At 44.7% G+C, this 23,341-nt stretch overlaps 1 protein-coding gene across 5 annotated transcripts; it reads right to left on the reverse strand.

Annotated features, from left to right (window-relative positions):
* Positions 1–3,158: 3,158 nt before the first annotated feature.
* Positions 3,159–20,986, reverse strand: CD160 (CD160 molecule). 5 transcript variants are annotated; one of them, XM_047084676.1, is made up of 5 exons: positions 20,741–20,986; positions 11,147–11,291; positions 10,136–10,462; positions 5,556–5,690; positions 3,159–3,687 (listed from the first exon to the last, which is right to left on the reverse strand). In XM_047084676.1, exons 1-5 carry the CDS (start codon positions 20,786–20,788, stop codon positions 3,680–3,682), a joined length of 663 nt encoding a protein of 220 aa, XP_046940632.1. In that variant the 5' UTR covers positions 20,789–20,986; the 3' UTR covers positions 3,159–3,679. The 5 variants fall into 5 exon arrangements, with proteins under 5 accessions (XP_046940632.1, XP_046940631.1, XP_046940634.1 ...); XM_047084675.1 differs by lacking the exon at positions 20,741–20,986 and adding an exon at positions 19,906–19,987 and having other exon boundaries at positions 11,147–11,416; XM_047084678.1 differs by lacking the exon at positions 20,741–20,986 and adding an exon at positions 19,906–19,982.
* Positions 20,987–23,341: the final 2,355 nt, after the last annotated feature.

Consider the following 23,341-nt stretch of genomic DNA (forward strand, 5'->3'; position numbering starts at 1 on the left):
TTGATTTTTAGTTTTAGTTTTTTTAAATACATTATTGATACAAAATTGACTTCTCTTGACCTTCTGCATGCTTCAGTTTCTTTCTCCCTGGTGTCCACATGCTCTTTTCCTCAAGGAATACAAATTATAAATATGTCCGTCTTAACAAAAACTAATCAAGAGGGAATCATAGCTTGTGTCTGGTTTTGTTTTTTATTTTTAATTTTTTTTTTAATGTTTATTTATTTTTGAGACAGAGACAGAGCATGAACAGGGGAGGGGCAGAGAGAGAGGGAGACACAGAATCTGAAATGGGCTCCAGGCTCTGAGCTGTCAGCACAGAGCCCGATGCGGGGCTCGAACTCACGGACTGTGAGATCATGACCTGAGCCGAAGTCGGACGCTTAACCGACTGAGCCAACCAGGTGCCCCTGTGTCTGGTTTTAAACAACAACAAAACAGCCTTTGGGGTTTTTGGAAAGGAGGGGCTGTTCAGAGTTTTTTTTTATTATTATTATTTTAAATATGCAATTTATTGTGAAATTGGTTTCCATACAACACCCAGTGCTCATCCCAACAGGTGCCCTCCTTGTTCAGAGTTTTTAGAGCTGATCTAGAAAGGCCACTGACATCTGTGAAGGAAGACAGATGTTAGGAGAAGGAGCAGGGCTGGTAAATAGATAGTCGGATGAGAGGGAAAGCCCTCTTTGGCTTCTGAAGTAGGGACATGGGAAGATGAGTGCTTTTTACCAGAATAAACCAACAGGGATTTGGGAGTTTGGGGACTAGCGGAAGAGCATACTCTTTTTTTTTTTTTTTTTTTTAAATAATTCTACACTTGTTTTTTGATTTTACTTTTTAGAGAGAGTACGAGTGGGAGAGAGGGGCAGAGAAATAGAGAGAGAGAGAGAATCCTAACACTCCACACTGAGTGTGGAGCCCGAAGCAAGGCTCGATCCCATGACCCTGGCATCATGACCTGAGCCAAAATCAAGAGTCAGACACTCAACCATCTGAGCCATCCAGGCACCCCAGGAAGCATACTCATATGGAGAGTTTCCAGAATGATTCTCACGTAAGTTCTGAGGCAGGAACTTGAGGGAATATATCACAAGTGGCCATCCTGTGGGGGGAAAGTATAGCTTATAGTAATGTCAGCGTCTTAGCACTCAGCCTGGGAAGCACAGGGCTGCTCCAAGGGTTTAAAGGAGACTGTGTACAGTGGAGATATTTTCTAGGATCCACTTAGAACCCTTGTCTTATCCAAAGGACATTATGAGGTTTTGATTTCTCATACTTGCCAGATACATGGAATTATAGTCATTCAACTCTAAGATTATATACATACAAACTTTATAACGTTTTGCCAAATTGCACTTAGTTGGTATCCACGGACGTAGAGTCTATATGTTTGTTGCCTTTCCTGTTTCAGCTGCGTATTTGTGAGTCATGGGGTGTAGGATTGTGGTTCTTTACCTTTTCTAATAAGATGTACCAATTTTAGGGTCCAAAAATTATTAGACTCCTCATAACAAGATGATTGTTGTATTTTTAGGATTTTTTAATGAAAAAATACATAACAAAAGCTGCTGTGATTTCAGTAATGCTTTTATTTTTTTTTAGTATTTTTCAGTAAATTTTTTTAAATTTAAGTAATCTCTACACGCCATGTGGGGCTTGAACTCACAACCCCGAGATCAAAAGTCATATGCTGTTCTGACCAAGCCAGCCAGACGCCCCTCGGTAATGCTTTTAAATCAGTTTGTCTTTATTAGTAACACCATAATCTATATCCAGTTGAAATATAGTATATAAATATTTGTAAGCTAGTATTATTTATTCAGAGTGAAGGTAATGCTGAAGTAGATTCCTTGTAATAATTCCGTGGCCTCACAGAGGTTCACATTCCATGCATGGGTTGTGAATCACTCCTATAGATTGAGGTTAAGATGTGTGTTCAGAAAACGACCTATTCATGGATGGAAATTTGTAGGCTTATTTGAAATCAGTGGTATCGATAATTTTTGAAGGCAAGATAGAAGTATTTCACATTTCCATTTTAACCAAATCTTTAGATAAGCAGAATAAACAAAACAAATTCTTTAGAAATGAGACTTTTAACTTACTGTTGCTTTACTTATTCTGCTTAGTTCAAGTCAGAGCTAATAGTCTAATGTTCTTGAATGTCTTGACAAGCTTTTGCAGCAATCATGTATCCTTTTGCAGATATTTATGTGTGACCTATATTAGTATAGCAAAATGGGTGAAACTTTTTCCATAGCTTCTTTGTGAAATTTCCAGTGATTGTGTAATATTGAGAAATTTCAGAAGATTCTTTGAATAGTAAAAAGCAAAAGATGTCATCCATGTGAGCTTAAAATTTAGAAACACAGAACATACATAAAACCGGTAGAGAAAGATTAAAGTGAACATAATATAATGGAGAAAGCTTTGGAGACTTTGGAGTCCGTATTCAAATGGCTTTAGGTTTAAAATCCAGAATCTCATTTGAACCTCAGAGCGATCCTGTGGAAACAGAAGATAGGGTAGGCAAGATCCCATTTACAGATAAGTAAACAAATAGCATATCAAAATTTCATTGGCCCAAGGACCCAGAGCTGGTACATTGCAAAGCCAGAGTTTGAATCCAGATGTTTTGACTCCATGCCTACTCTTTTTACCTCCATAAGGCACAAAATCCAAAATCCTTACTTAGTTTGAGGGTCAAGCCATCACTAATAAGGGTCTAACCCATCTTTTTCAGCCTTTTCTCTCCCTCTTCCCACAAACCGTAGCTCCCACATTTGGCAGGTCCTGGCCAAGGATCACAGGTAAGGTGTCTGTTTGCTTTTGATGGCTTCCCATTTAGCTCCAGTTAAATTGTCTGTGTTCCTATCTGTTTATTAACAAAGTTTCTCCTGTCAGGAATATCCTGCCATCCCCCCAACTCCTTCTCTCACTCCTTGCTTAACTAGGACAAGAGGTCATCTGTCCAGAGAGAAAGACAAGAGGATTTGTGACTTTAGGAGAAAAGAGAAGGCTGCAAATATTGCTTTGGGCATTTATTTAAAAGGAAAGAGATGTGACCAAAGAGATGGACAAAAACATGGTTGAAGCTGGGCACTTATGCTCCGTGTTGCGGCTTGGCACACAGCTGTTTCTTCCTTCAGCTGCACGGGGGGGGGGGGGGGGTTCTGCCCAATGCCAGGGTCTCTTCATTTCCTTGGTTTCGTGCTGAGTCAGTCACTGGCTCTGGCTTTCTTCTCCTACCTATCTTTGCCTGTTTCTTCTCTCTTCTTTCTAGTGTCAAATAAAAATCTCTTCCAAAAAAGTTGGTGTTCTCATTTTGTTTGGCTTCCTTGTTTACTGTGTTGGAGGAGGGGGAAGGAAAACGTTTTTCTTGGGCACAAAACCACACATACTTATCCAATATTTGAGTGAGAACTGTACACCATCCACTTTTGTAACAGCTGTTCTTTTAACTGGTGACAGGGTGGGAAGAAAGCTTTGATCTGGTGGTGAGGAGAGCAGGTCAAGGAATATGCTCATTTGCCCCACCTTCTATTCCCCAGATTCTTGGCGTATTTAGCATCTCTTTCCCTGTGCTGTCTTCTTCTCTGTATGTGGCAATGTGAAAGGCAGCAAGCTACAGAGTCAGGCTAATCTTGCTGTAACTTTTTTTTAAGTTTCTGGCACAGGCTTACAAAGCTGTAGGAAGAAAAAAGAAAGTTGGTATTACTGCCACACAACTTAGATACCCGATGTAATTCATTATTTGGTCCTTGTGACTCAGGAGGGAATGGAAAGGAAAGAAGGAAGGGGTTATATGAGTTGTATCTTATTGCTAACATTGCACTTGCGTCCTCTAGCAAATCTGGCTGGTTTTGGTGGAAGTGGGGAGGATGCCAACCTTTGAGGTTTCTTTGCAGGAAAGTAGGGCAATCAAAGAAGAAATCAGTGCCACTCAAAAAGTTGCAGGTGGATTCTCCATGTGTAGCACCAAAGGCTGGCACAGTGTTAGGAGAGGGACACTCACTGAAGGTGGTTTCATGAGCGGAGGGAGGCCCAGAGATCCAGGGAACTCCCTCATCATCGTTTCGATCATGTGTAAGATGGTAACTTGATCTGCGTGATCTCTTTGGACCTGAGAAAACGTGTGTCCAAAAGGATGCCTCCTGAACAGTGCCTCTTCCGTAGTTCTGCTAGGTCTTGAGTTGGGGGGAGAAAGATAAAAGGCACCAACTATCAAAAGTTCATTCTTAACACCCGATTGGAAAGGGGGAAAGCAGATTCTTTGCTCTAGCATAACTTGGAAGTCAAAGGTGGTAAGCGGTCATAGATTGCAATTTCCTTTTCAGAGTTTTTATTTATGAAGAAATGACATTTATTTTACTGACAGAGTAGCCTGACCATCTGAGGGAATTTAGATTCAGTAAAGAATTCGGTCTAAAGGGTCAGACTGCTTGATATTCACCAGTTTCCTCTTGACAACTGTCACAGGCTTCCATTTGGCAACTCCTTGCCAAGGATCACAGATAAGGTCTTTTGCTATTTTGCAGTTAAGGGACTGGAGTAGGGAGTTCTAGGTGGTCCTCTTTCTGGAAACGGGAGGAGGCAATCTCAGAATGGGGAGGGTGGTAAAGGAGAGAGAGAAGGTGCTTAGCATATAGTAGGTAATTACTGAGAGCACACGGTTTTAGAGTGAGAAGGTCCTGTGTTAATTCCCATGAACCGGAGAAACAATCTCTTTGTGCCTGTTTCTTGATCAGGGAATGTTTGCCCGGAAGAATGAGATGAGGTTAGAATCCCCATATGTAAAACCTAACCCATCATACGAGTTTTCTTTTAAAAAAATTTATTAAGAGCTTACTATGTGCCTGGTACTGTCTTTGTTGGGGTAAATGAGACAAAAGTCCTTGCATTTATAGAGCTTACATTCTGGCGGCACACGAACTGTGGTAGTTATTGATTTGAGGAAAGCTTAAATAAAATGGAATTAGGAATGCCAAGGACAGGCAAAATCCTGCATCAGTGCCGATTGTACAAAAATGTAATGGCAAATCATGAGTTCCAGTCTCTGTTACCTAATAGGGAAATTTGTGATCTGCAGGGGACTCAGTTCCAAGTGTTTATATACTCTGCCCATCACCCTTTGCCAAGGAGCTGCACTTCTACAACCCACCTCCAGACCCAGTCTGTCTCTTGCCTTGTTCTTCACCTAATAGGTAAATACCTCTTGCCTTTACTTGTAGCCTGCTGTTGGTCCAATGGGGAGAGGCAGCTGTATTTATTTATTTGCCTCTCCTACAAGCTTTCTTTCCTAACAGGTCTGACCTCCTATCCAGTGGAAAATGTGTTTCATCCATCTTCCTCTGGGTAATATGAAGTCTTGAGTCCCTTTGGACCAGTTTTGCCCTCGTGTTGGTTCGATGGTTTCCTGTGGATGGCCAGGGCTTGAGCAGCATTTCAGTCTCCCACTCTAGTCTCCCTTTCCACCCATCACCTCCTGGAGGATACTCCAGGTGTCAAAGGTGTAGCACCCTCATTGTAGGTGCTTCAGGCTCTTCTGAACATACCTTGAAGGGCCAGCAGGCTAGTGGCCAGCATCACCCAGACCTTTTGCAGGAAGCCTGAACTGGGAGTGCCTTGACTGTGAGTGAACTCGAGGTGTCTTCTTTGCTTCAATCCTTTGACTGTGTAGTTCCCTGCCTCTGGTTCAAAAGAGAATCAGTGGATCAGGTGAGGGTTTCAGAAATCATTAATACCTCCTTTTGCATCATCTCAGGACGGTTGGGTTTTTTTTTTTGTTGGTTTTGGTTTTGGTTTTTTGTTGTTTGTTTGTTTGTTTTATCTCCAAGGATAGCTCTCAGCACAATTTATTCCCCAAATAAATATTTTTTAACATTTATGGGTAGTGATGATGATTTACTTAATTAAGCAGCAGTGAACTGATACAGAATCTACTGTGTGTCACACTGGGGATACAAACAGGCCTACCTTAAAGGAACTTTATTATTTTGTTTCATGTTTATTTTATTTATTTTGAGAGAGAGAGAGAGCATGAGCAGGGGAGGGGCAGAGAGAGGGAGAGAGAAACCCAAGCAGGCTCTGTGCCGTCAGTACACAGCCTGATGCAGGGCTCCAACTCACAAACCATTGAGATCATGACCTGAGCCAAAATCAAGAGTCAGACTTTTTTTTTTTTAATTTTTTTTTTAACGTTTATTTATTTTTGAGACTGAGAGAGACAGAGCATGAATGGGGGAGGGGCAGAGAGAGAGGGAGACACAGAATCGGAAGCAGGCTCCAGGCTCTGAGCCATCAGCCCAGAGCCCGACGGGCTCGAACTCACGGACCGCGACATCGTGACCTGAGCCGAAGTCAGACGCTCAGCCGACTGAGCCACCCAGGCGCCCCAAGAGTCAGACGTTTTTTAACTGAGCCACCCAGGTGCCCCTTGATTGTACCTTTTAAAATCTGTCTTATTTTCTTAAAAAATGTTTTAATGTTTGTTTATTTTTGAGAGAGAGAGTGCAAGCTGAAGAGGGGCAGAGAGAGAGAGGGAGACACAGGATCCGAAGCAGGCTCCAGGCCCTTAGCTGTCAGCACAGAGCCCGACATGGGGCTCGGGCTCATGAACCGTGAGATCATGACCTGAGCCAAAGTCAGACGCCTAACCGACTGAGCCACGCAAGCGCCCGAGTCTTGTTAGACAGCTAACATAGCTTAGTCACCTTGGGCTTATTGCCCCCAAATCTCATTTAAAAACTATCTTCTGGAGTGTGTCAAGCAGTTTAGCAGAAGTTAAAATCTTGGGCTTTGGAATAGATCTGGGTTTTTATCTGCCATTTACTAGCTGAATGAACTTACCCAGATTAGCTTTGAGCCTGACTTTTCACGTGACAAGATTAGGCCCAACCTCAAAAAGGCCATGAAGATCGAAAGAATTGATCTATCATTCAGCGCAATGCCTGGCACACAGTAAGCACTCAGTAAATGGTAGACAGTGTTTACAGACACTATGTTACCTGTCCAGCTTTGTTTCACCCTCCAAAAGGAACCTCATCTCTGCATTTGGTGAGCATCCATATGTGCTGACACTAATACTCAAATAAACCGAGAGGATGAGAAAGGCATTTTATCTCACAGCCATCACAAGTAGAAATGCTTAGGGTGTATTAGGAGAACGTGACTAGGTTATAGACTACATAGATTAGCTTCTAAGGAGAAGGGCTTTTCTGCTCCGATTGGGTTCTGCAAGCTTAGCACTGTGCCTGTGGGATGCACAATCAACAGGACAAGTATGAGAAGAACGACAGAGGAGTTTCCACTAGTAAAATCAGCTGGAACAGGATTCACATAAATGGTAGAATGAAATTGTATAGAGTGTCCAATACCAGGCAAAAGTGATTCAGACATCGTCCCGTAGACACTGGAAAGCCCTTAACGCTCTGTGAATAGTGGTGTGGCATGTACAAATTAGCATTTTAGAAAGAGATCAGATGGCAATGTGGATTGAAGACAGATGGTATTTAGAGTTGATGGACTATTAGGTAACGGCTCGGTTCCAGGTCCAGAGGTAGGATGTGGGAGGAGAAATAAAGATGAACGAGACACACTCGGATTTCAAGGGGCTTGTCAGGAGACTTGGAATATTTTCAGTGTGAGATGATGAAGACTTGGAAAACCCCTTTGGGAAGAAAGGAATGAAAGTAGGAAAGAACTAGTAGTATTTAGTAACTGACTGGATGGGGAAGAGAAAAAAGGCACCAAGATTTCAACTGTAAATCATGGGCAGAAGTAGGGTCTCAGGTTGAGTGTGAGGAGATGGCAAGCGGGACAGTTGTCAGTGAAAACATTAAATTGAAACTTAGGAAAGAAGTTAGAGCTGGAGAAATTGATTCATGGGTCGGTTTGCAGGGAGGTGCAGGTTAAAATCAGGAGGGTATGAGAACTTAGGAGAGAGCACAAAGATCGAAGAGGTGAGGAGTGAGTCTGAGGGAATGAATTCACACGTTTGAGAGGTGGGAGGAGGAAATAGTGACAGACGAAGAGAGAACGTACAGGTAGGAAACCTGGGAAGTACAGAGTCACAGAAGCTGATAGAGATTGGGAGTTTGGTAAGGGGGGCTGACTGGAAGCAGGGTCAGAGAGGAAGGTACCAGGAAGCAAGGAAGAAACTCTAAATTAGTCTAGACTGCAGTAGAAAATGTGGGTTAACTGCTAACCATAGGAGATGATGAAAGCATTTGTTAAAAGGTTCCAGGCTGGGTTTTTATTTGGGAGGGAAGTAATTTATTTCTATTTTTCTTAAAGTTAAAACATAAGATAGTACTTGAAAGTTCATAGAGCATAATAACAGTGTCCTTTAGTCTTCCTATGCTTATTCCCTAGAGAATAGTGGTTGCACTGTCAACTCTGAGCTGTTTCATTCACCATATTCTGAAATAGTGTGCTTATATTGCCACTTCTTGATGATAAAGTTTAGACGTTATTGATTTTCTGTTAAAGAAGATGAGGATATGTTTCTCTTAAACCTCTACCTCCTTCCCCATTTCTGCATCTTTCACAAATCATTATATTACACATTTTAGTTAAATTAATTTTTAGATGATCTGGTTTCTGTAAATGTTACCTATTACAGAGCCAAGTTGTGTGCCATGATTAGGCTTCCTTTTGTAAAATTTAGTGTTTTCCCTGGAGATAATGATGACTTTAATTTTTTTTAACCAGGCAAAATTTTCCATATCTGTGTCTTTAATCCTTCATCCAATCCATCACAGGCCTTCAGAAAGAAGACCTATCAATTCAATTTTTACCCACTATACATCTTCCAGAGTCCCCTTTCTCTTGTTCCTTTTGGACTAATTGCCTGTTTTGGCCCTTTTCCATTCCAGGGTTTCCTTATCTCTTTTCCCTATTAGAGTCCTTACTTTCCTGGATCCCATTTTATCCACTCTACCTATTTACTTTCCTGTTTTTTTGAAGCAGACCTCTGGTGGCTTCTTAAGATCACATTGATGGCTTTTTTTTTCTTTTCCAGTCATTGCATGTCTGTCTTTATTCTTTCCTCACATTTGATTGGTAGTTTGGTTGGGTATACAATTCCAATTAGAACATAATTGTCGGGGTGCCTGGGTGACTCAGTCAGTGAAGCGTCCGACTTTTGGTTTCGGTTCAGATCATGATCTCACAGTTCATGAGTTCAAGCCCTGCCTCAGACTCTGTGCTGACAGCATGGAGCCTGCTTGGGATTCTCTCCCTCTCTTTCTACCCCTCCCCTGCTTGCTCTTTCTCTCTCTCAAAATAAATAAATTTTAAAAAGAACATAATTCTCAGTTTTGAAGGCTTGCTCCTTTCGGAATATAGAAACACAGAGTCACGCACTGCGGGGTATATGAGGAAGTCATATATAAAGCTGAGGCTGGAGTAACCATATTTAGGTTTTGTCAAAGTAGTAACAGAATAGGGGAGTATGCACAAAATGAAGGAAATATGCAGAGATGAGAGGCCTTGCTGCCCCAGAGACATTGAGATCGTAACTCTTTTTAAGTTCTGTTGGATTTCTGGTGTCTGATTCCAGAAACAAAACTCATAAATGCCAGCTATGCTTCCTGTTTTATTGTTTTTTTCCTTTTAACCTATGGCAGCTTGAGTGGGTTTCTGTTTCTTAAAACTAAGATCTTAAAACTAATGCTCTTAAGACAACCATCCGTTTTATCTAAAATCCATATCTATCACAGCCTGAAGGCTCAGTGCCTATATTTAGAAATAGAACCACATTTGTGAGAGATCTCTGAATCAGAACCAAGAAGCCTAAATTCCAGACCTCTATCTGCTTCTACTGGCACTGGTCAGTGAGACAAATTGAACGATTTGCTTTACCTTCTTGTGACTCAGTCTCAGCGTCACTCAAAATTGAATGGCTTACCTCAGTAAGATTTTTAAAATTAAAGACAAAATGAGACCACTTTTGTATCCATGCTTTGAGGAGAGGTGGCATTTGCTGGTGGGACTGGTGGGAAATGACCGAGTCATGGGAAAGACTCTTCCCCCAAGGAGACTCCTACCCAGGACCCGAAGTAACTACTTCTGGCTCCAGCCGCCGACCCTGCTTACTATCTCATCTGGTGGCATTTGGGAGATCAGAGCTTACCTGTGACTAAAACAGAGAAAAAGTGGCCCTGAAGGCGCATATCTGGCCTCTGGCTTGTGGCACAACACTGGTAGGTCCCGCTGTCCGATGGTGTGGCATGGTTTATGGTGAACACCAACTGAGATGATCTTTCGCTGATGCCATCTTCCCTGGGATCCCGTCGAAGTCTCAGTTGCCGCAGGCTGGTCTCAGGGAAACAGCCCGAAGACCTGTCCTTGCACAAAAACACTATAGCACCCTCAGCCTCTTCTTTTGTATGCCGCAAAGTACAGATCAAGCTTAATTGCTTTCCATCCTGGGAAAATGAGCTGAGGATGTGCAAGCACCCTGGAAGGGGAAGGGGGAGGAATTAGGCCCAGGAGGCCGGGTATACATGGCCGACTAATTCATTCACAGAGAAATGTTGAGCAGACGTGGAGGCTAACAGACATTAAATACCACCCCTTAGACGAGTAGTCTACAGCCTATACCCCTATCTGAGGGAGACCTGCAATCCCAGTTATTCATTAATTCAGAAATGACTTCTATTTTATTTCTACTCTCCAAATGGAACTTGCATAGGACCTTTACTAAAAGTACTTTTGTATACATCTAATCCTCGGTATAGCCCTAGACACATGTGTTGTTCCCATTTTATAAACTGAGGTACATGGGGGTTAAATGGGTTATATACTTGACACATATTGTAGTATCTGAGTCTCAAACCCGGGATTCATAAAGTTGGAAATGTGTAAGATGCTGAAAGAATCTTCGGTTGAGGTCCAGATTACCAGGCTCTCAGCAACACATAGCAACACACAGGGGCAGAATGTCTGATGGGGTGGGCAACAGTATTCGTTTTAACAAAAAACATGAAACTATGTTTTTGCCCTTTCACTAGTGTCAAGAGGCAGTGGGTTCTTTTCTTCCCCACCAGAGAAAAAAATCTTGGGATCCATTCCTTCTCACGAGTACGGGATTTTCCCTGATGGCTGTCTCTGCTCTGGGGATCTGGGGGTGGGCTGTCCTCACCACCAAGTCGGATGTCCACCATTGCCAGCAGAATGGCCAGGACCAAGCAGCCTCTGCCAGGTGCCATCAGGGTCTGGCACGTTGTCAGCAGCTGCAGAAACTCAAAGCAAACGTTGGCTCCAGTGATGTCCTTGGCCTCGATTTCCTGAAAGCACATGGGGATTCCTAGACAAGGCCTTCCGGGCTCCAAGACCATCTCCCTGTTCCAGGCACTAGCTTAAGTTGGCTTAAGTCAGGTGGAAGAAGGCTTGGGCATGAGGGTCCAGCTGGCTGGGAAATGAGATAGTTTATCAAGTGAGGTATGCTGGAGAGGAGAGAGGACAAAAGAGGTAAGACACCTATACAGGGAGACACTAAAGGCTCTATCGTCAGAATACTTTTTTCTAAATTAAGTTGGATTACTGGGTCAACGAATATGAACGTTAAAATTTTTTCTGCTGGACGCCTGGGTGGCTGAGTCGGTTGAGCGTCCAACTTCACTCAGGTCATGATCTCACGGTCTGTGATTTCGAGCCCTGTGTCAGGCCCTGTGCTGACAGCTCAGAGCCTGGAGCCTGCTTTGGATTCTGTGTCTCTCTCTCTCTCTGCCCCTCCCCTGCTCATGCTCTGTCTCTTTCTCTCTCTCTGTAAAAAATTAAAAAAAATTTTTTTTTAATTTTTTTTCTGCTATATATTATCAGATTGCTCTCCAAAGATATGGTTGAAACTCAGATGTTCAAGAGTGTGCTTGTCAGCACTGGATACTGTCATATTTTTTCCAATTTGATGAATTGGATCAATTTGAGATCTAAAAAGTTAGATCTCACTGTTGTTTTATTTTGCATTTCCATATCTAGTGAGGGGGAGGATCTCCTCATACATTTATTGGTCAATAGTATTTCCTCTTCTATGAATTGCCTGTTCATTTTTTCTGCATGTTTTTCAAAATCACCTTTTTAAAAAATCAGTTTTTTCTCTGTTAGAGATAGTAACCTGACTTTTTTGTTTTAACAAATATTTTCTCCCAATTCATTGTTTATCTTCTGATATGATGTTTCTTTCCATCAGGAAAATTCACGTTTGTGTGTAGTTAAATACAGTGCATCTATCTTTTAAGTTCTCTGTTTCCTGTATTAAGAAGTTTCCCTCAGGTTGGACTTACAGTTTTCTTCCAATATTTTTATTGTTTTACCGTTTATATCCTCTCATCCTAGCTAAGAAAAAGTATCCTCATGTCAAAAAACCCCAAACTGAACCAAAACAGTATATTGTGAAAAATTTCAGAAATGAAATTGAGGACAAGGAACAAGCCACTGTAACTGTAGGGGTCTGCGACATCATGACCTGAGCTGAAGTAGGACGCTTAACTGAGCCACCCAGGTGCCCCCTATGCATTGAATCATTTTAATCTTCACAGATACCATTACCTCCTCTTTTCAGGTAAAGATACTTTGCATTTCTTTCCTTCAGAGTGTTTCTTAAATTTTCCTAAACCTAGAAAACTTGGTGGCACTCTGATCCCAACTCTTGATGATTCTGTGCTCTCGGGCTTGTCTCAGGTCCTCACCTGGCCCGTCCCTCACCTGTATAATGAGGTGGCTGTCTACTTCAAAATATTGAAAAACAAGCCTCAGCAACACAGATCTGAATGTGGCATTCTCCCCAGTTAAAAGATCTCAGTGACTCCACACAGTTGATATTTATCATTCTTCTGGCTACCCAGTAGTATCTTCTGGTGGAACCAGCCTCCCTCTCTTTTCTCCTCTCAGTACCTCCCTGTGAGTCCTCATAGAAAGTAGAGCTCCGATGCTCTCTCTTCAGGAGCCCAAAGGACCAGATACACTTTCTTCCTACCCTCCGAAAGCTGGGGTTGGGCCAATGAGGTGTTCCCATCAGGCATTTGGGTCCTGAGGACATGCTGCAAAGATGAGGTAGAGGTAGAATGACACTCCCTGGTGGGATTCCTTCCTAGTCTGGTGCTTCCTCCTCCCACCCCTGAATCACCATCCTAGCCGACCCAAGATACAATTCACTGAATACCCTAAGCTATTTCAAACCTGCAGATTTCTGCCCATTTTGTCTACTCTTTCGGAGATGCCTTCCTTTCTGTCTCTGCCTGAGAAACTCTTTTTTTCATTTCATTTTTTTTTAATATTTATTCATTTTTGAGAGAAGAGTACAAGTGAGGAGGGGCAGAGAGGGAGACACAGAATCTGAAGCAGGCTCCAGGCTCTGGTTAGCTCAAACTCATGAACCATGAGATCGTGACCTGAGCTGAAGTTGGATGCCCAAATGACTGAGCCACCCAGATGCCCCTCTTTTTTTTTTTTTTAACTAAAAAAAAAAAAGTTTATTTATTTATTTTGAGAGACAGAGAGGAAGAGAGAGAATCCCAAGCAGGCTCCACACTGTCAGTGCAGAGCATGATCTCACAAACCATGAGCTCATGACCTGAGCCAAAACCAAAAGTCAGATGCTCAACTGACTGAGTCACCCAGCTGCCCCTCTGCCTGATAAACTCTTAATCATCCTTTAAATTCCAGCTTATAGCCCTATAAGGGGAAACCACAATAAAATAAAATGAAAATAAACTAATGGAATAAAGGGAAAATGGAGGAAAGTGAAAATTAGGAATAAGAAAGAAGAAAAAAATCATAAATGTAATTGGAACTAAAAATGAAAAGGGATATTTTTGTATTACCTTAAGCTGAAGAGTTAGAAAATCTGGTTGAAATAAATAATTTTCTATGAAAATACAAATGGCCAAATTGACTCAGAAAAATAGAGGAAACCTAAAGGGCCCAATGACCATGGAAGAAACAGAAAATTATTTGGTACTATCTTTCCAGAAAGCACTACTTTGGATAGTTTATAAATAAATTCTTTGAGATATTTTGATGTTGTTCAAACTGATAGCATAGAAAAAGAAGGAAATCTCATTTCTTGTTACTAACACCAAAACATTAAAGCCTAAAGAAGACTGCAGACCAATCTGACTTATATGAACATTCGTGTAAAATCCTAAATAAAACGTTAGCAAATCAATCAAGCAGGATATTAAAAATGTAACACACCATGACAAATGGAGTGGAATTTATCTTAGAAATTCTTGGATGATTCAATATTAGGAAATCTATTAATATCAGTTACTATGTTAATAAATCAAAGAAGAAAGTCAATATTCTGATAAAATCTCATATTCATTCCCATGAAAACTCTAAGGAAAATGGTGACAGTTGAGTATTATTCAACATAATGGAGAAATATATATCTCAAATAAAATTCTAGAATCATATTTAATGGTAAAATATAAGATCATTTCTATTAAGATTAGGAGAAAGGCAAAGGTGCTCCCTATTACCTTTATTATTTTCTATTTTTCTGGGAACATTAGTCATTGCATTTAGACAAGAGAATAAAGTTAAGGGTATAAATACTGGAAATCTTGAGGCAAAATATTTCCACTTGATGTAACTTTTTTTTTTAATGTTTATTTTTGAGAGAGAGAGAGAGAGAGAGAGAGAGTATGAGCAGGGGAGGGGCAGAGAGATACACAGAATCTGAAGCAGGCTCCAGGCTCTGAGATGTCAGCACAGAACCCGATGCAGGACTCAAACCCACAAACTGGGAGATCATGACTTGAGCCAAAGTCAGACACTCGACTGACTGAGCCACCCAGGCGCCCCTGATGTGACTTGCATTTGGAAAACCCAAGAGAATTAAGAATATTAGAAACAATGAAAGAATATTAGAAACAACAGATATTCAGGGAATATCTGAATAGGCAGTTCACAAAATAGGAAATGTAATGAAAAGTTGTTCAGTCTTAACAGGGAAGTGCAAAGTTTTAAAAGTTCAGAGTCCAGGGGCACCTGGGTGGCTCAGTCGGCTGAGCATCCGACTTCAGCTCGGGTCATGATCTCACGGTCTGTGGGTTCGAGCCCTGCATCGGGCTCTGTGCTGACAGCTCAGAGCCTGGAGCCTGCTTCGAATTCTGTGTCTCCCTCTTTCTCTGCCCCTCCCCCACTCATGCTCTGTCTCTCTCTGTGTCAAAAATAAACATTAAAAAAAATAAAAAAAAAAAAGGTCAGAGTCCAGAATTTCAGAATTACCACCCAACAGATGAGCACAAATGAAAATGATCAATAAATCCAATTCAGGGTGCCTGGGTGGCTCAGTCCGTTGAACTTCCGACTCTGGCTCAGCTCGTGAACTTGTGGTTCGTGAGTTTGAGCCCTGCATTGGGCTTTCTGCTGTCAGCACAGAGCCCACTTTGGATCCTCTGTCCCCCTTCTCTCTCTGCCCCTCCCCCACTCATGTGCACGCACACGCTCTCTCTCTCTCTCTCTCTCTCTCTCAAAAATAGATAACCATTAAAAATAAATAAATCTGATTCTACTGAGAGTCTTAGGAAATACGTACAATAGTTCACCCTGGGTGAAAATATACCCTGGACTTTTGGCTCTGCTTATAGAAATAAAAACATGAGTGTGATGGAATATATGTTTAAGGATATTTGCTGCAATAGTATTTACAATGCCAAAAAACTAGAAAAAAGGTAAACACCCATCGGTCAGAGAATGGTTGAATAAATTATGGCATATCCATAGTATAGAGTATTATGTATTTATAATTAACATAAAATAATAAACATATAACATAAAATTTAATCAGATACAAAATAAATACATAAAATTATAAATATTTCCTGGATACAACTGCTAGTCAGAAAATATGATAGAAGTAGAAATGCCACTCATAGCAACAACAACAAAAATCCCATAAAATTCCCAGGAATTTAAAATGTAGCAAGATTGTATTAGGATCTATAGGATAAAAACTGTGAAGTGCTGTTAGCAAAAGAAAATCTAAATAAAGACAATTGTTGATTTTCTCTATACTTCTCTATTAATGTGCCACGATCCTAATAAAATCCCAGTGGTCTGGCCCCCAGTGCTGCTGCCCTAGCCCTGACCTCTTGTTCCCTGTCCTGTGTTGTTATACTTTCATGCTGTTCTATGTCTTCATCAGGATGTCTGGTTGACTCTTGAAGCAAAACATTGAAACATTTAGTGACATGCTTTTGTGTCTAGCTACAAAGTAACATCTGATTTGAAAAGGAAGATAAAGAAGGATTGCAATTACTCATTTAGCCTAGGTTTGTAGTTAAAAGCATAGACTCTGGAGGCATCTAGGTGGCTCAGTCAGTTAGGCGTCCGACTTTGGCTCAGGTCATGATCTCACAGTTTGTGGGTTCAAGCCCCACATCAGGCTATGTGCTAACAGCTCAAAGCCTGGAGCCTGTTTTGGATTCTGTGTGTGTCTCTCTCTGCACCCCCACCCCACTCACGCGCTGTCTCTTTCTCTCTCAAAAATAAATAAACATTAAAAAAAAAAAATGCATGGGCTCTGGGGCCAGACTGCTTGTATCTAAGACCGGATCCAAAACTTACTAGTTGTGTGACAGGCAAGTTTCTTAGGCTCCTGGGACAGGAACTGTGCTCAGCCCTTAATAAATAAATGGGCATATTTGACAAACACTGAACACCTCTGATGTGTCAGGCACCATAGAGCACAGAGAGATCATTAAAACCGAGGCAGACTGTCCTAGTGGTTCTATGCAGCCTTTAGTCAGAAGGACAGGTCTATAATCTGGCTTTGACACTTACTAGCTAGCTGTGTGATGTTAGGCAAATTTCCTAACCTCTCTGAAAAACAGCTTACTGAGCTATAAAATGGTGCTAATATTCTCTTCCCAGGGCTGTTGTTGGGGTTAAAGGAGGCAACCATGTAAACTAGTTACCTGGTATAATGCCAGTATAGTGGCTGGCATAGAGTAAGGGCTCAGTAAATGTTAGCTATGATTATTTTTATGCTTCCTCATATTGGGGGCAATTTACAGTGTCCCATGCAACATCCACATACACAATTGTGTTCAGTTCTTCTAAAACACAGCTATTATGGTTATTTAAAAATCTGTCACTTTTACTAAGCATATGGAAGCTTAGAGAGGCACTCTGAGTAGCTTAAAATCACTGCTTCTAAGTAAAGGAGCTAGGATTCTAATTCCCAAGGTATGTGAGTCTTTCTCATGTCCTTTGTCCCTCTTCTCACAGCTATCTAGCCATTCAGGAACAGCTGCAATCCAAGGAGGGCTTTGATGACAATAATAAGGTCATAAAGTATATCAAGGAATAGGAAAAGAGAAATTCTGAACGAGGGGTCTGGAAAGGCTGCAAGAAGGGAGTGCAGTTAGGCCTTGACAGATGGTTGCTGACTTTGGGGAGCCGGTGGTGAGGGCTGGGGAGATTTGGCCTCCAATCCGGGCTCTGCATTAGCTGTGAGATGTTGAGAAGGTCATGTTCCTTCTCTAGGCGTGTTTCCTGAGGGACTGGTGCAGTGGGATGGGAGGGGGCAGGGTAGGGACTGCTTCCAAGAAGAGAGCTGCAGACTGGCGGGCCGGCTGGCAGGCGCCAGGCTTTTCCCTGTGGCTGGGCCTCGCGGTGCCTAGGGCCGAGCTGGAGCAGAGAGTGTAAGTCTATCGTGGGCGGTTCAAGAGGGCCGGGACGGGTGGGGGCCATGGGGGAAAGGATGCCCTTGGTGTAGGTGACCTTGGTGCCCGGAGGGGGGGCACGCCGGCGTGACGCGGGCAGGGCCCGGCGGGGTAGGCAACAGCCGCTTCTGCACTCTGACCGCTAGAGGGCGCTGCTTTCCAGATGGAACAGGGAAGGCCCGTGAGCCGCCGGGGCGCGAGGCAGAGCGTGCTGCCACCCGCGGAAACCCTGAACTACTGGGAGAGGTGTAGGGGGTGCAAGGTCGCGTCCGGTGGGTCCTGGGGGCGCAGCCTGTGCTAGAACAGCAACTGGCCCTCCACAGCGGGAAGAGATGGTGGACAGGGAAATGGGACTCTCTGGGCAAGCCCCGGAATCGGCAAGGGTGACAGGTGAGGATGGCATCCTCAACTTTCAGCCTTCCCTGGGCCCCCTGAACTATGCTGGCTGCCCAGGGCCTGTGGATGCGGAGGATGCGCCTCCGGAGGTAAGCACCCTTCTGGCCCCCGACCTTGTAAGGTGGGGGCACGTGAAGTCCCAGATTCCAATCCAAGCTTCCTGTGGCCTCCGGCGCGTTACTAACCTTGCCCAGCCGTTCATTCCTCTTGTGTTTAAAACTCCCTTCTGCGAAATGTTGCGATAATTAAATGATGCATGAATCTGTGCCCGAGGTTTTCTGGGGCGTGGGGACTGTCGCTGATGGGGACGCGACGGTAAGGAAGAGGCTCTTCTCTTTGCTGCTAAAGCCCAGATCTGACCTCTCAGAGGGGCTGGAAGGTTAGCAATCAGCCTCACAAATACTTGTTTGCAACTCTCCCACGAAGCTGAGAATGCCCCCAGACCCAGAGATGGGATTTCATCCACCTCAACCCCGACTTCCTTAAACTAGAAACAGATTAGTAAATACACTGAGGTTAGCATATTAGGAGGCCCTGGAGCAGTTGCCTGCTTTCTCAGGCTTGTGGCTCTTAACCTCCTGGGCACACCCAGCCGGTAACCATCAGTAACCATCATAACTTCATAGTAGTGATGAGTGTAGGCAACATTTTGAGAAATCCATGACAATTGTAATGAGATGTGAAAATATTTCTGATTTCTGTTGATGGCAAATTCTGTCGAGGCTCGTTGCTGACATTCATAATCGAAGCAAAGGCTAACTTTCAGCTAGAGACTGGTGGAAATAAATAATGTTTCTCCCAGATTCAGGAATCCCATGAATGGACCCCCCCCAGTTAAGAATTCCTGTAGAACAGGCTCCTCATTTTGCCGTTAGGGAAACTGAGGCAACCAGCTCTCCTGATTTTGGAGTGAAATGTCTTCCACTAAAGTGCATAACTTTGGAACTTGGAGGAAAAATATTTATTTATTTAATTTGAGAGAGAGAGAGAGAGAGAGAGAGAGCTCAAGCAGGGGAGAGGGTCAGAAGGAGAGAGAGAGAGAAAGAGAGAGAAAGAAAGAGAATCTTCAGCAGGTTCCATACTCAGCATGGACCCAGACTCAACTTGAGCTCACGGTCCTGGGATCATGACCTGAGCAGAAATCAAGAGTTTGATGCTCACCGACTGAGCCACCCAGGAGCCCGAAGGGAAACTGTTTCTAAACCATTATTTTCACCCTGAAATTCCCAAGTTGACTCTCCAAAACATGCCAGTTGGCCTGAAGCCCCCTCCTGTTGGTGTTACCCCCAGAGCAAACATCTGCAGTGTGAAGTTCCCTCCGGGGTGCCTTACAAGGACCAAGGAGCCCAGAGGCTTGTCCTAGGCCGGGCTTTGAGGGATTCGGAGGAGAGTTGATCCAAAACTTGGTAACTTCCTCTAGTAACCACCTCCTTTTTCTTGGTGAGAACGACCCTTTGTCACTCATCACCTGTGAGCACTGAACAAAAGACAGTGGCCTAGAGGCTCCAGGACCACAGGAGAGGCTCCCTCGCGTACAGTTGCTTCAAGGAGCTCGCCCAGATTTCCCTGCCATGAACACACAGTACGGTTCTTTCTCACTTGAGGTGCCAGAATGGGTCCCGTACCCCTGAAAGCCTGCAGGGGAAGGGCGAGCATGGTGGCCCAGCTGGCACCGAGTAACACTTCTGTTTCCCAGGCTCCCGAGGGTAAAGGACATTTCAAAAATCAGGGTTTCTCAGGGACCCCACCAGGAGCCTGTCCTTACGTGAGCAGTTCTGTCAACTGTCCCATCCCTGCTCCTGGACCCCGGGTCCCCAGCGGGCCTTATTACCTCCGGACTGACGTCCTTCTTTCTTGCTCGTAGGCCGGGGGCTCTGGTGAAGGCACTTTGATGGAGCCTCAGCCCCTGACTTGCTCCTCGGGCGTCTCCCACTTCCGTCACTGCTCACACCTTCACGGCTGGTATATATGGTCTTTGAAAACCACAGCATGGGTTTTTGTAGCAGGCAGGGGTCGGCCTACTTCTCTCTCCTCCACCCCCACTGTGCCTTTTTTTTCTCTACCACCCCATCCTCTGCTCCTTTCTCCTTTTCCTCTTCCTTTCTTTGTGTGTTAGGGACAGACTCTAACTGTCTGCTGAGAGGGCTGAGAAAAAGTGCTCTTGGAAATTGCTTTCTTCACATTCGGGGACAAAGGTTTTTCACTCGGTGATTCAGAATAAAGACAAGACGGGTAATAGAATGACTAGGAGATGTAAGGACAGCCACGTGCTGTCACGTATAAAGAAGAATAGCAAGTCTTCCTGAGAGACTTAAAGACAGAACAGAGTAGGGGCACCTGGATGGCTCAGTCGGTTGAGCGTCTGACTCTCGATTTTGGTTCAGGTCATGGTCCCAGGGTTGTGGGGTCGGACCCTGCGTCGGGCTCCGCACTGAGCATGGAGCCTGCTTGGGACTCTGTCTCTCCCCTTTGCCTCTGCCCCCTCCCCCTCTCACACACTCTCTCAATCTCTCTCTCTCTAAAAAAAAAAAAAAAAAAAAAAAAGGACTGGGCAGAGTAGAGAGCAGCTCCAGGTTGAAGGGGGAGAAAGAGGGTGGGGCTATGAGGGAGGCTGGGGCGGGCACCGGAGACAGGGAGCGGGGCAGCCCAAACAGTCCTGTACGTACCAGTGAGCAGGTGGGTGGCTGACCTATGACGCCTCGAGCCATTTCCATTCTGCTCTGTTCTGTTCCTTCTTGGTCACTGGTGGCTGGGGGGATTGCTGGGATTACTCCTAAACTCTAGTGTTGTGCACTTTGGTGGGAAGAGCACCGATCTGAGTGAGAGTGAGAAGCTAACTTCTGCAAGGTCCTAACTTCTGCAAGACTGGGCCAGGCTCCGTGCCAGGGGGCACCCAGAGCAGCAGGAAGCCCCGTGGTTCTGCAACAAACACCCAGCATGATTGCTAACCAATGGCAGGCTCCCCAGGAGCCCAAGAGGTGTCATCAGAAGCGGGGTTGGGGAAATTTTTCATGACTGATCTAGAGTCACTCTCACCCGTGTGCGGCCAGGGAGTTCCTGGTCTGGGGCCCTCTGTGGTCCCCAGTAGAGTGCTCTGGGGTCTGAGGTCCTTTGAGGAGGCCCCACCAAAGTCATCGTGTTGTCAGGTGGACAGCCATCAGTTCTGTCTCCTGATTCTGCTACACTGCTCAGCTTTCACAACACAATGTGCTGGTTCCTGGGGGATGGAAACCAGCGTCGGGCGTTGGGGTGGGGGGGAGGCCTTTGCTCCCATCTACGGTCTCTCACCGCCACCCGGGGCACAGGGTGGTCCACCGCAGCCCAGAGGATGCCTGGCTCCACGGACGTGAACTGCTGAATGGGGCCAGGGGTTTGCTAACCCAGTCCCCACAGCAGTGGTCGCATTCGTGACTTCTCTGTTCCTTCAAATGGAGATTTGTCCATGCTTGTCTCTGTGGATACTTAGAAGGCTGGCCATGACAGCCTTCAGCCTGTCTCATCGGCCGGGAGGCTGTGCAACAGTGAGGAGGATGTTGAGGGTAAGAGGAGCTGAAGGTGAGAAAGCCGTGGATATGCGAGCTTGGGGCCCCACGGAGCACCGGCGGACACGTGTGTTCGTGTGTTCGCACTTAGTTGCAAACCCCGCCACTAGGTTGCACTTAGTTGCAAACCCCTCCACGTTCTGCAAAGAGCTCAGGCGTGAAACTGAACGGCAGAGGACTGCTCTCGCACCAGTCGGGGAGCGTCTGTCCATCGTGCAGACACTTGCGTACGTGATTTCCTTCAAGGGCTGCTTCTGCTCCCTCCTCACGGAAGCTGTTGTGTCCTGGGCACCGTGGGGTTGGCATGACCGAGCCCCGGCTGGCCCGTTTTCCAGCAGAGCGCGCTTTGTTGGGTCTACGTGGTGTGGGACGAGGCAGAATGTGCCCGGTGCTGTAAGCGCCCCAGAAGTGGGAGAAAACCCAGGAAGAAGAGACAGAAGGGAAGAAGAAATGGAAACGGCCCCCATGCTAGACAGGCGCTTTAGTGGACAAAGTGACATTTGAATTGAACTTTTAAAGAAGGTAGGATTTCAAAAGGCAGGGGAAGCATTTTTCAGATGTGAGAATGATAGGAACATACAAGGTGTAGGGGGCACAGAGGGCTTGTTGGGAAACCAAGGAGGCGACAGAAATGGCTGGAGTGTAGGCTGCCTGCTGCCGGTGGCTTCAGGGACAGCCCCTGGCCCACAGCCTCCCAAGTATTTATCCTGTCAGCCTTTGGATATCTAAGGTTCCTGAGGCCAATTACACAATGTAGCAACTGATACAATGTTTTCCAGGTATTACTAGTTAAGTGCTCAACATGAAAAGAAGATCCGGTTGGGTGTTAAATCATATCCCACTTCTGCAGCATTGTGAGGCCTGGCCTGGTCCCTGGCAGGGTGCAGAAACTTCGATGCCAGGGGTTCTCAAACTTGAGTGTGTATTCAAGTCACCGGGTGATTGTTAAAATACAGATGGCCGGTCCCTGCCACGGAGTTTCTGATTCAGTGGGTTTGCAGTGGGCTTCAAGAGTATGTGCCCCTACCAAGTCCCTGCCGCTGCTGAATCGCTCCTTGCAGACTCTTCTGTGCAATACCTCTTGCATCGTCTGCTTTCGTCTCCCTCGTGCTGTGTAGCTCACTGCCACCCAGAGCACCCACTCTGTACTCTTTGTTGCACACGTCCAGTTTAAAAATTCATTCTCGGGGCGCCTGGGTGGCTCAGTCGGTTGAGTGTCCGATTTCGGCTCAGGTCATGATCTCGCGATTCGTGAGTTCGAGCCTCGTGTCGGGCTCTGTGCTGACAGCTCAGAGACTGGAGCCTGCTTTGGATTCTGTGTCTCCCTCTCTGTCTGCCCCTCCCCCACTCACACTCTGTCTCTCTCTCTCTCTGTCAAAAATAAAATAAAAAATAAAAATAAAAATTCGCACTCATCGTGCCTTCAGATCTGCCTCCCCTTAACTTTCAACCATCGCTCCCAATTCTGCGGGGAGGCCTCCTCATGGAACATGTGTCCGGATGGGGGTTAAGTCACAGGCACAAGAGTCACACTTCGAGGTCCATCTCCTGACTCCACTGTTTATTATGTGACCTTGGGAAAGTCACTCAACTTTTCTTTCTTTTTTTTCAAATGTTTATTTATTTGGTTAGAGAAAGAGAGAGACAGAGAGAGGCAAGGAGGGCACAGAGAGAAAGGGAGAGAGAATCTAAGCAGACTCCATGCTGTCAGGGCAGAGCCTGAGG

The sequence above is a fragment of the Lynx rufus genome, unplaced genomic scaffold, assembly GCF_022079265.1.
Source record: "Lynx rufus isolate CCGP_SWC_20201006 ecotype Redwood Valley unplaced genomic scaffold, mLynRuf1.p SCAF_2, whole genome shotgun sequence".
In the NCBI taxonomy this organism is placed as follows: Eukaryota; Metazoa; Chordata; class Mammalia; order Carnivora; family Felidae; genus Lynx; species Lynx rufus.

Excerpts from the sequence above, each read along its gene's own strand:
- CD160 (XM_047084675.1), bottom strand. The coding sequence starts at position 11,342 with ATGGTCTTGGAGCCCGGAAGGCCTTGTCTAGGAATCCCCATGTGCTTT. Across the intron at positions 10,463-11,146 it reads GGTGGACATCCGACTTGGTG|GGTGCTTGCACATCCTCAGC; the intron begins GTGAGGACAGCC and ends TTCCCCTTCCAG. Across the intron at positions 5,691-10,135 it reads TTTCTCTGTTTTAGTCACAG|AGGCAGGGAACTACACAGTC; the intron begins GTAAGCTCTGAT and ends CTTTTGAACCAG.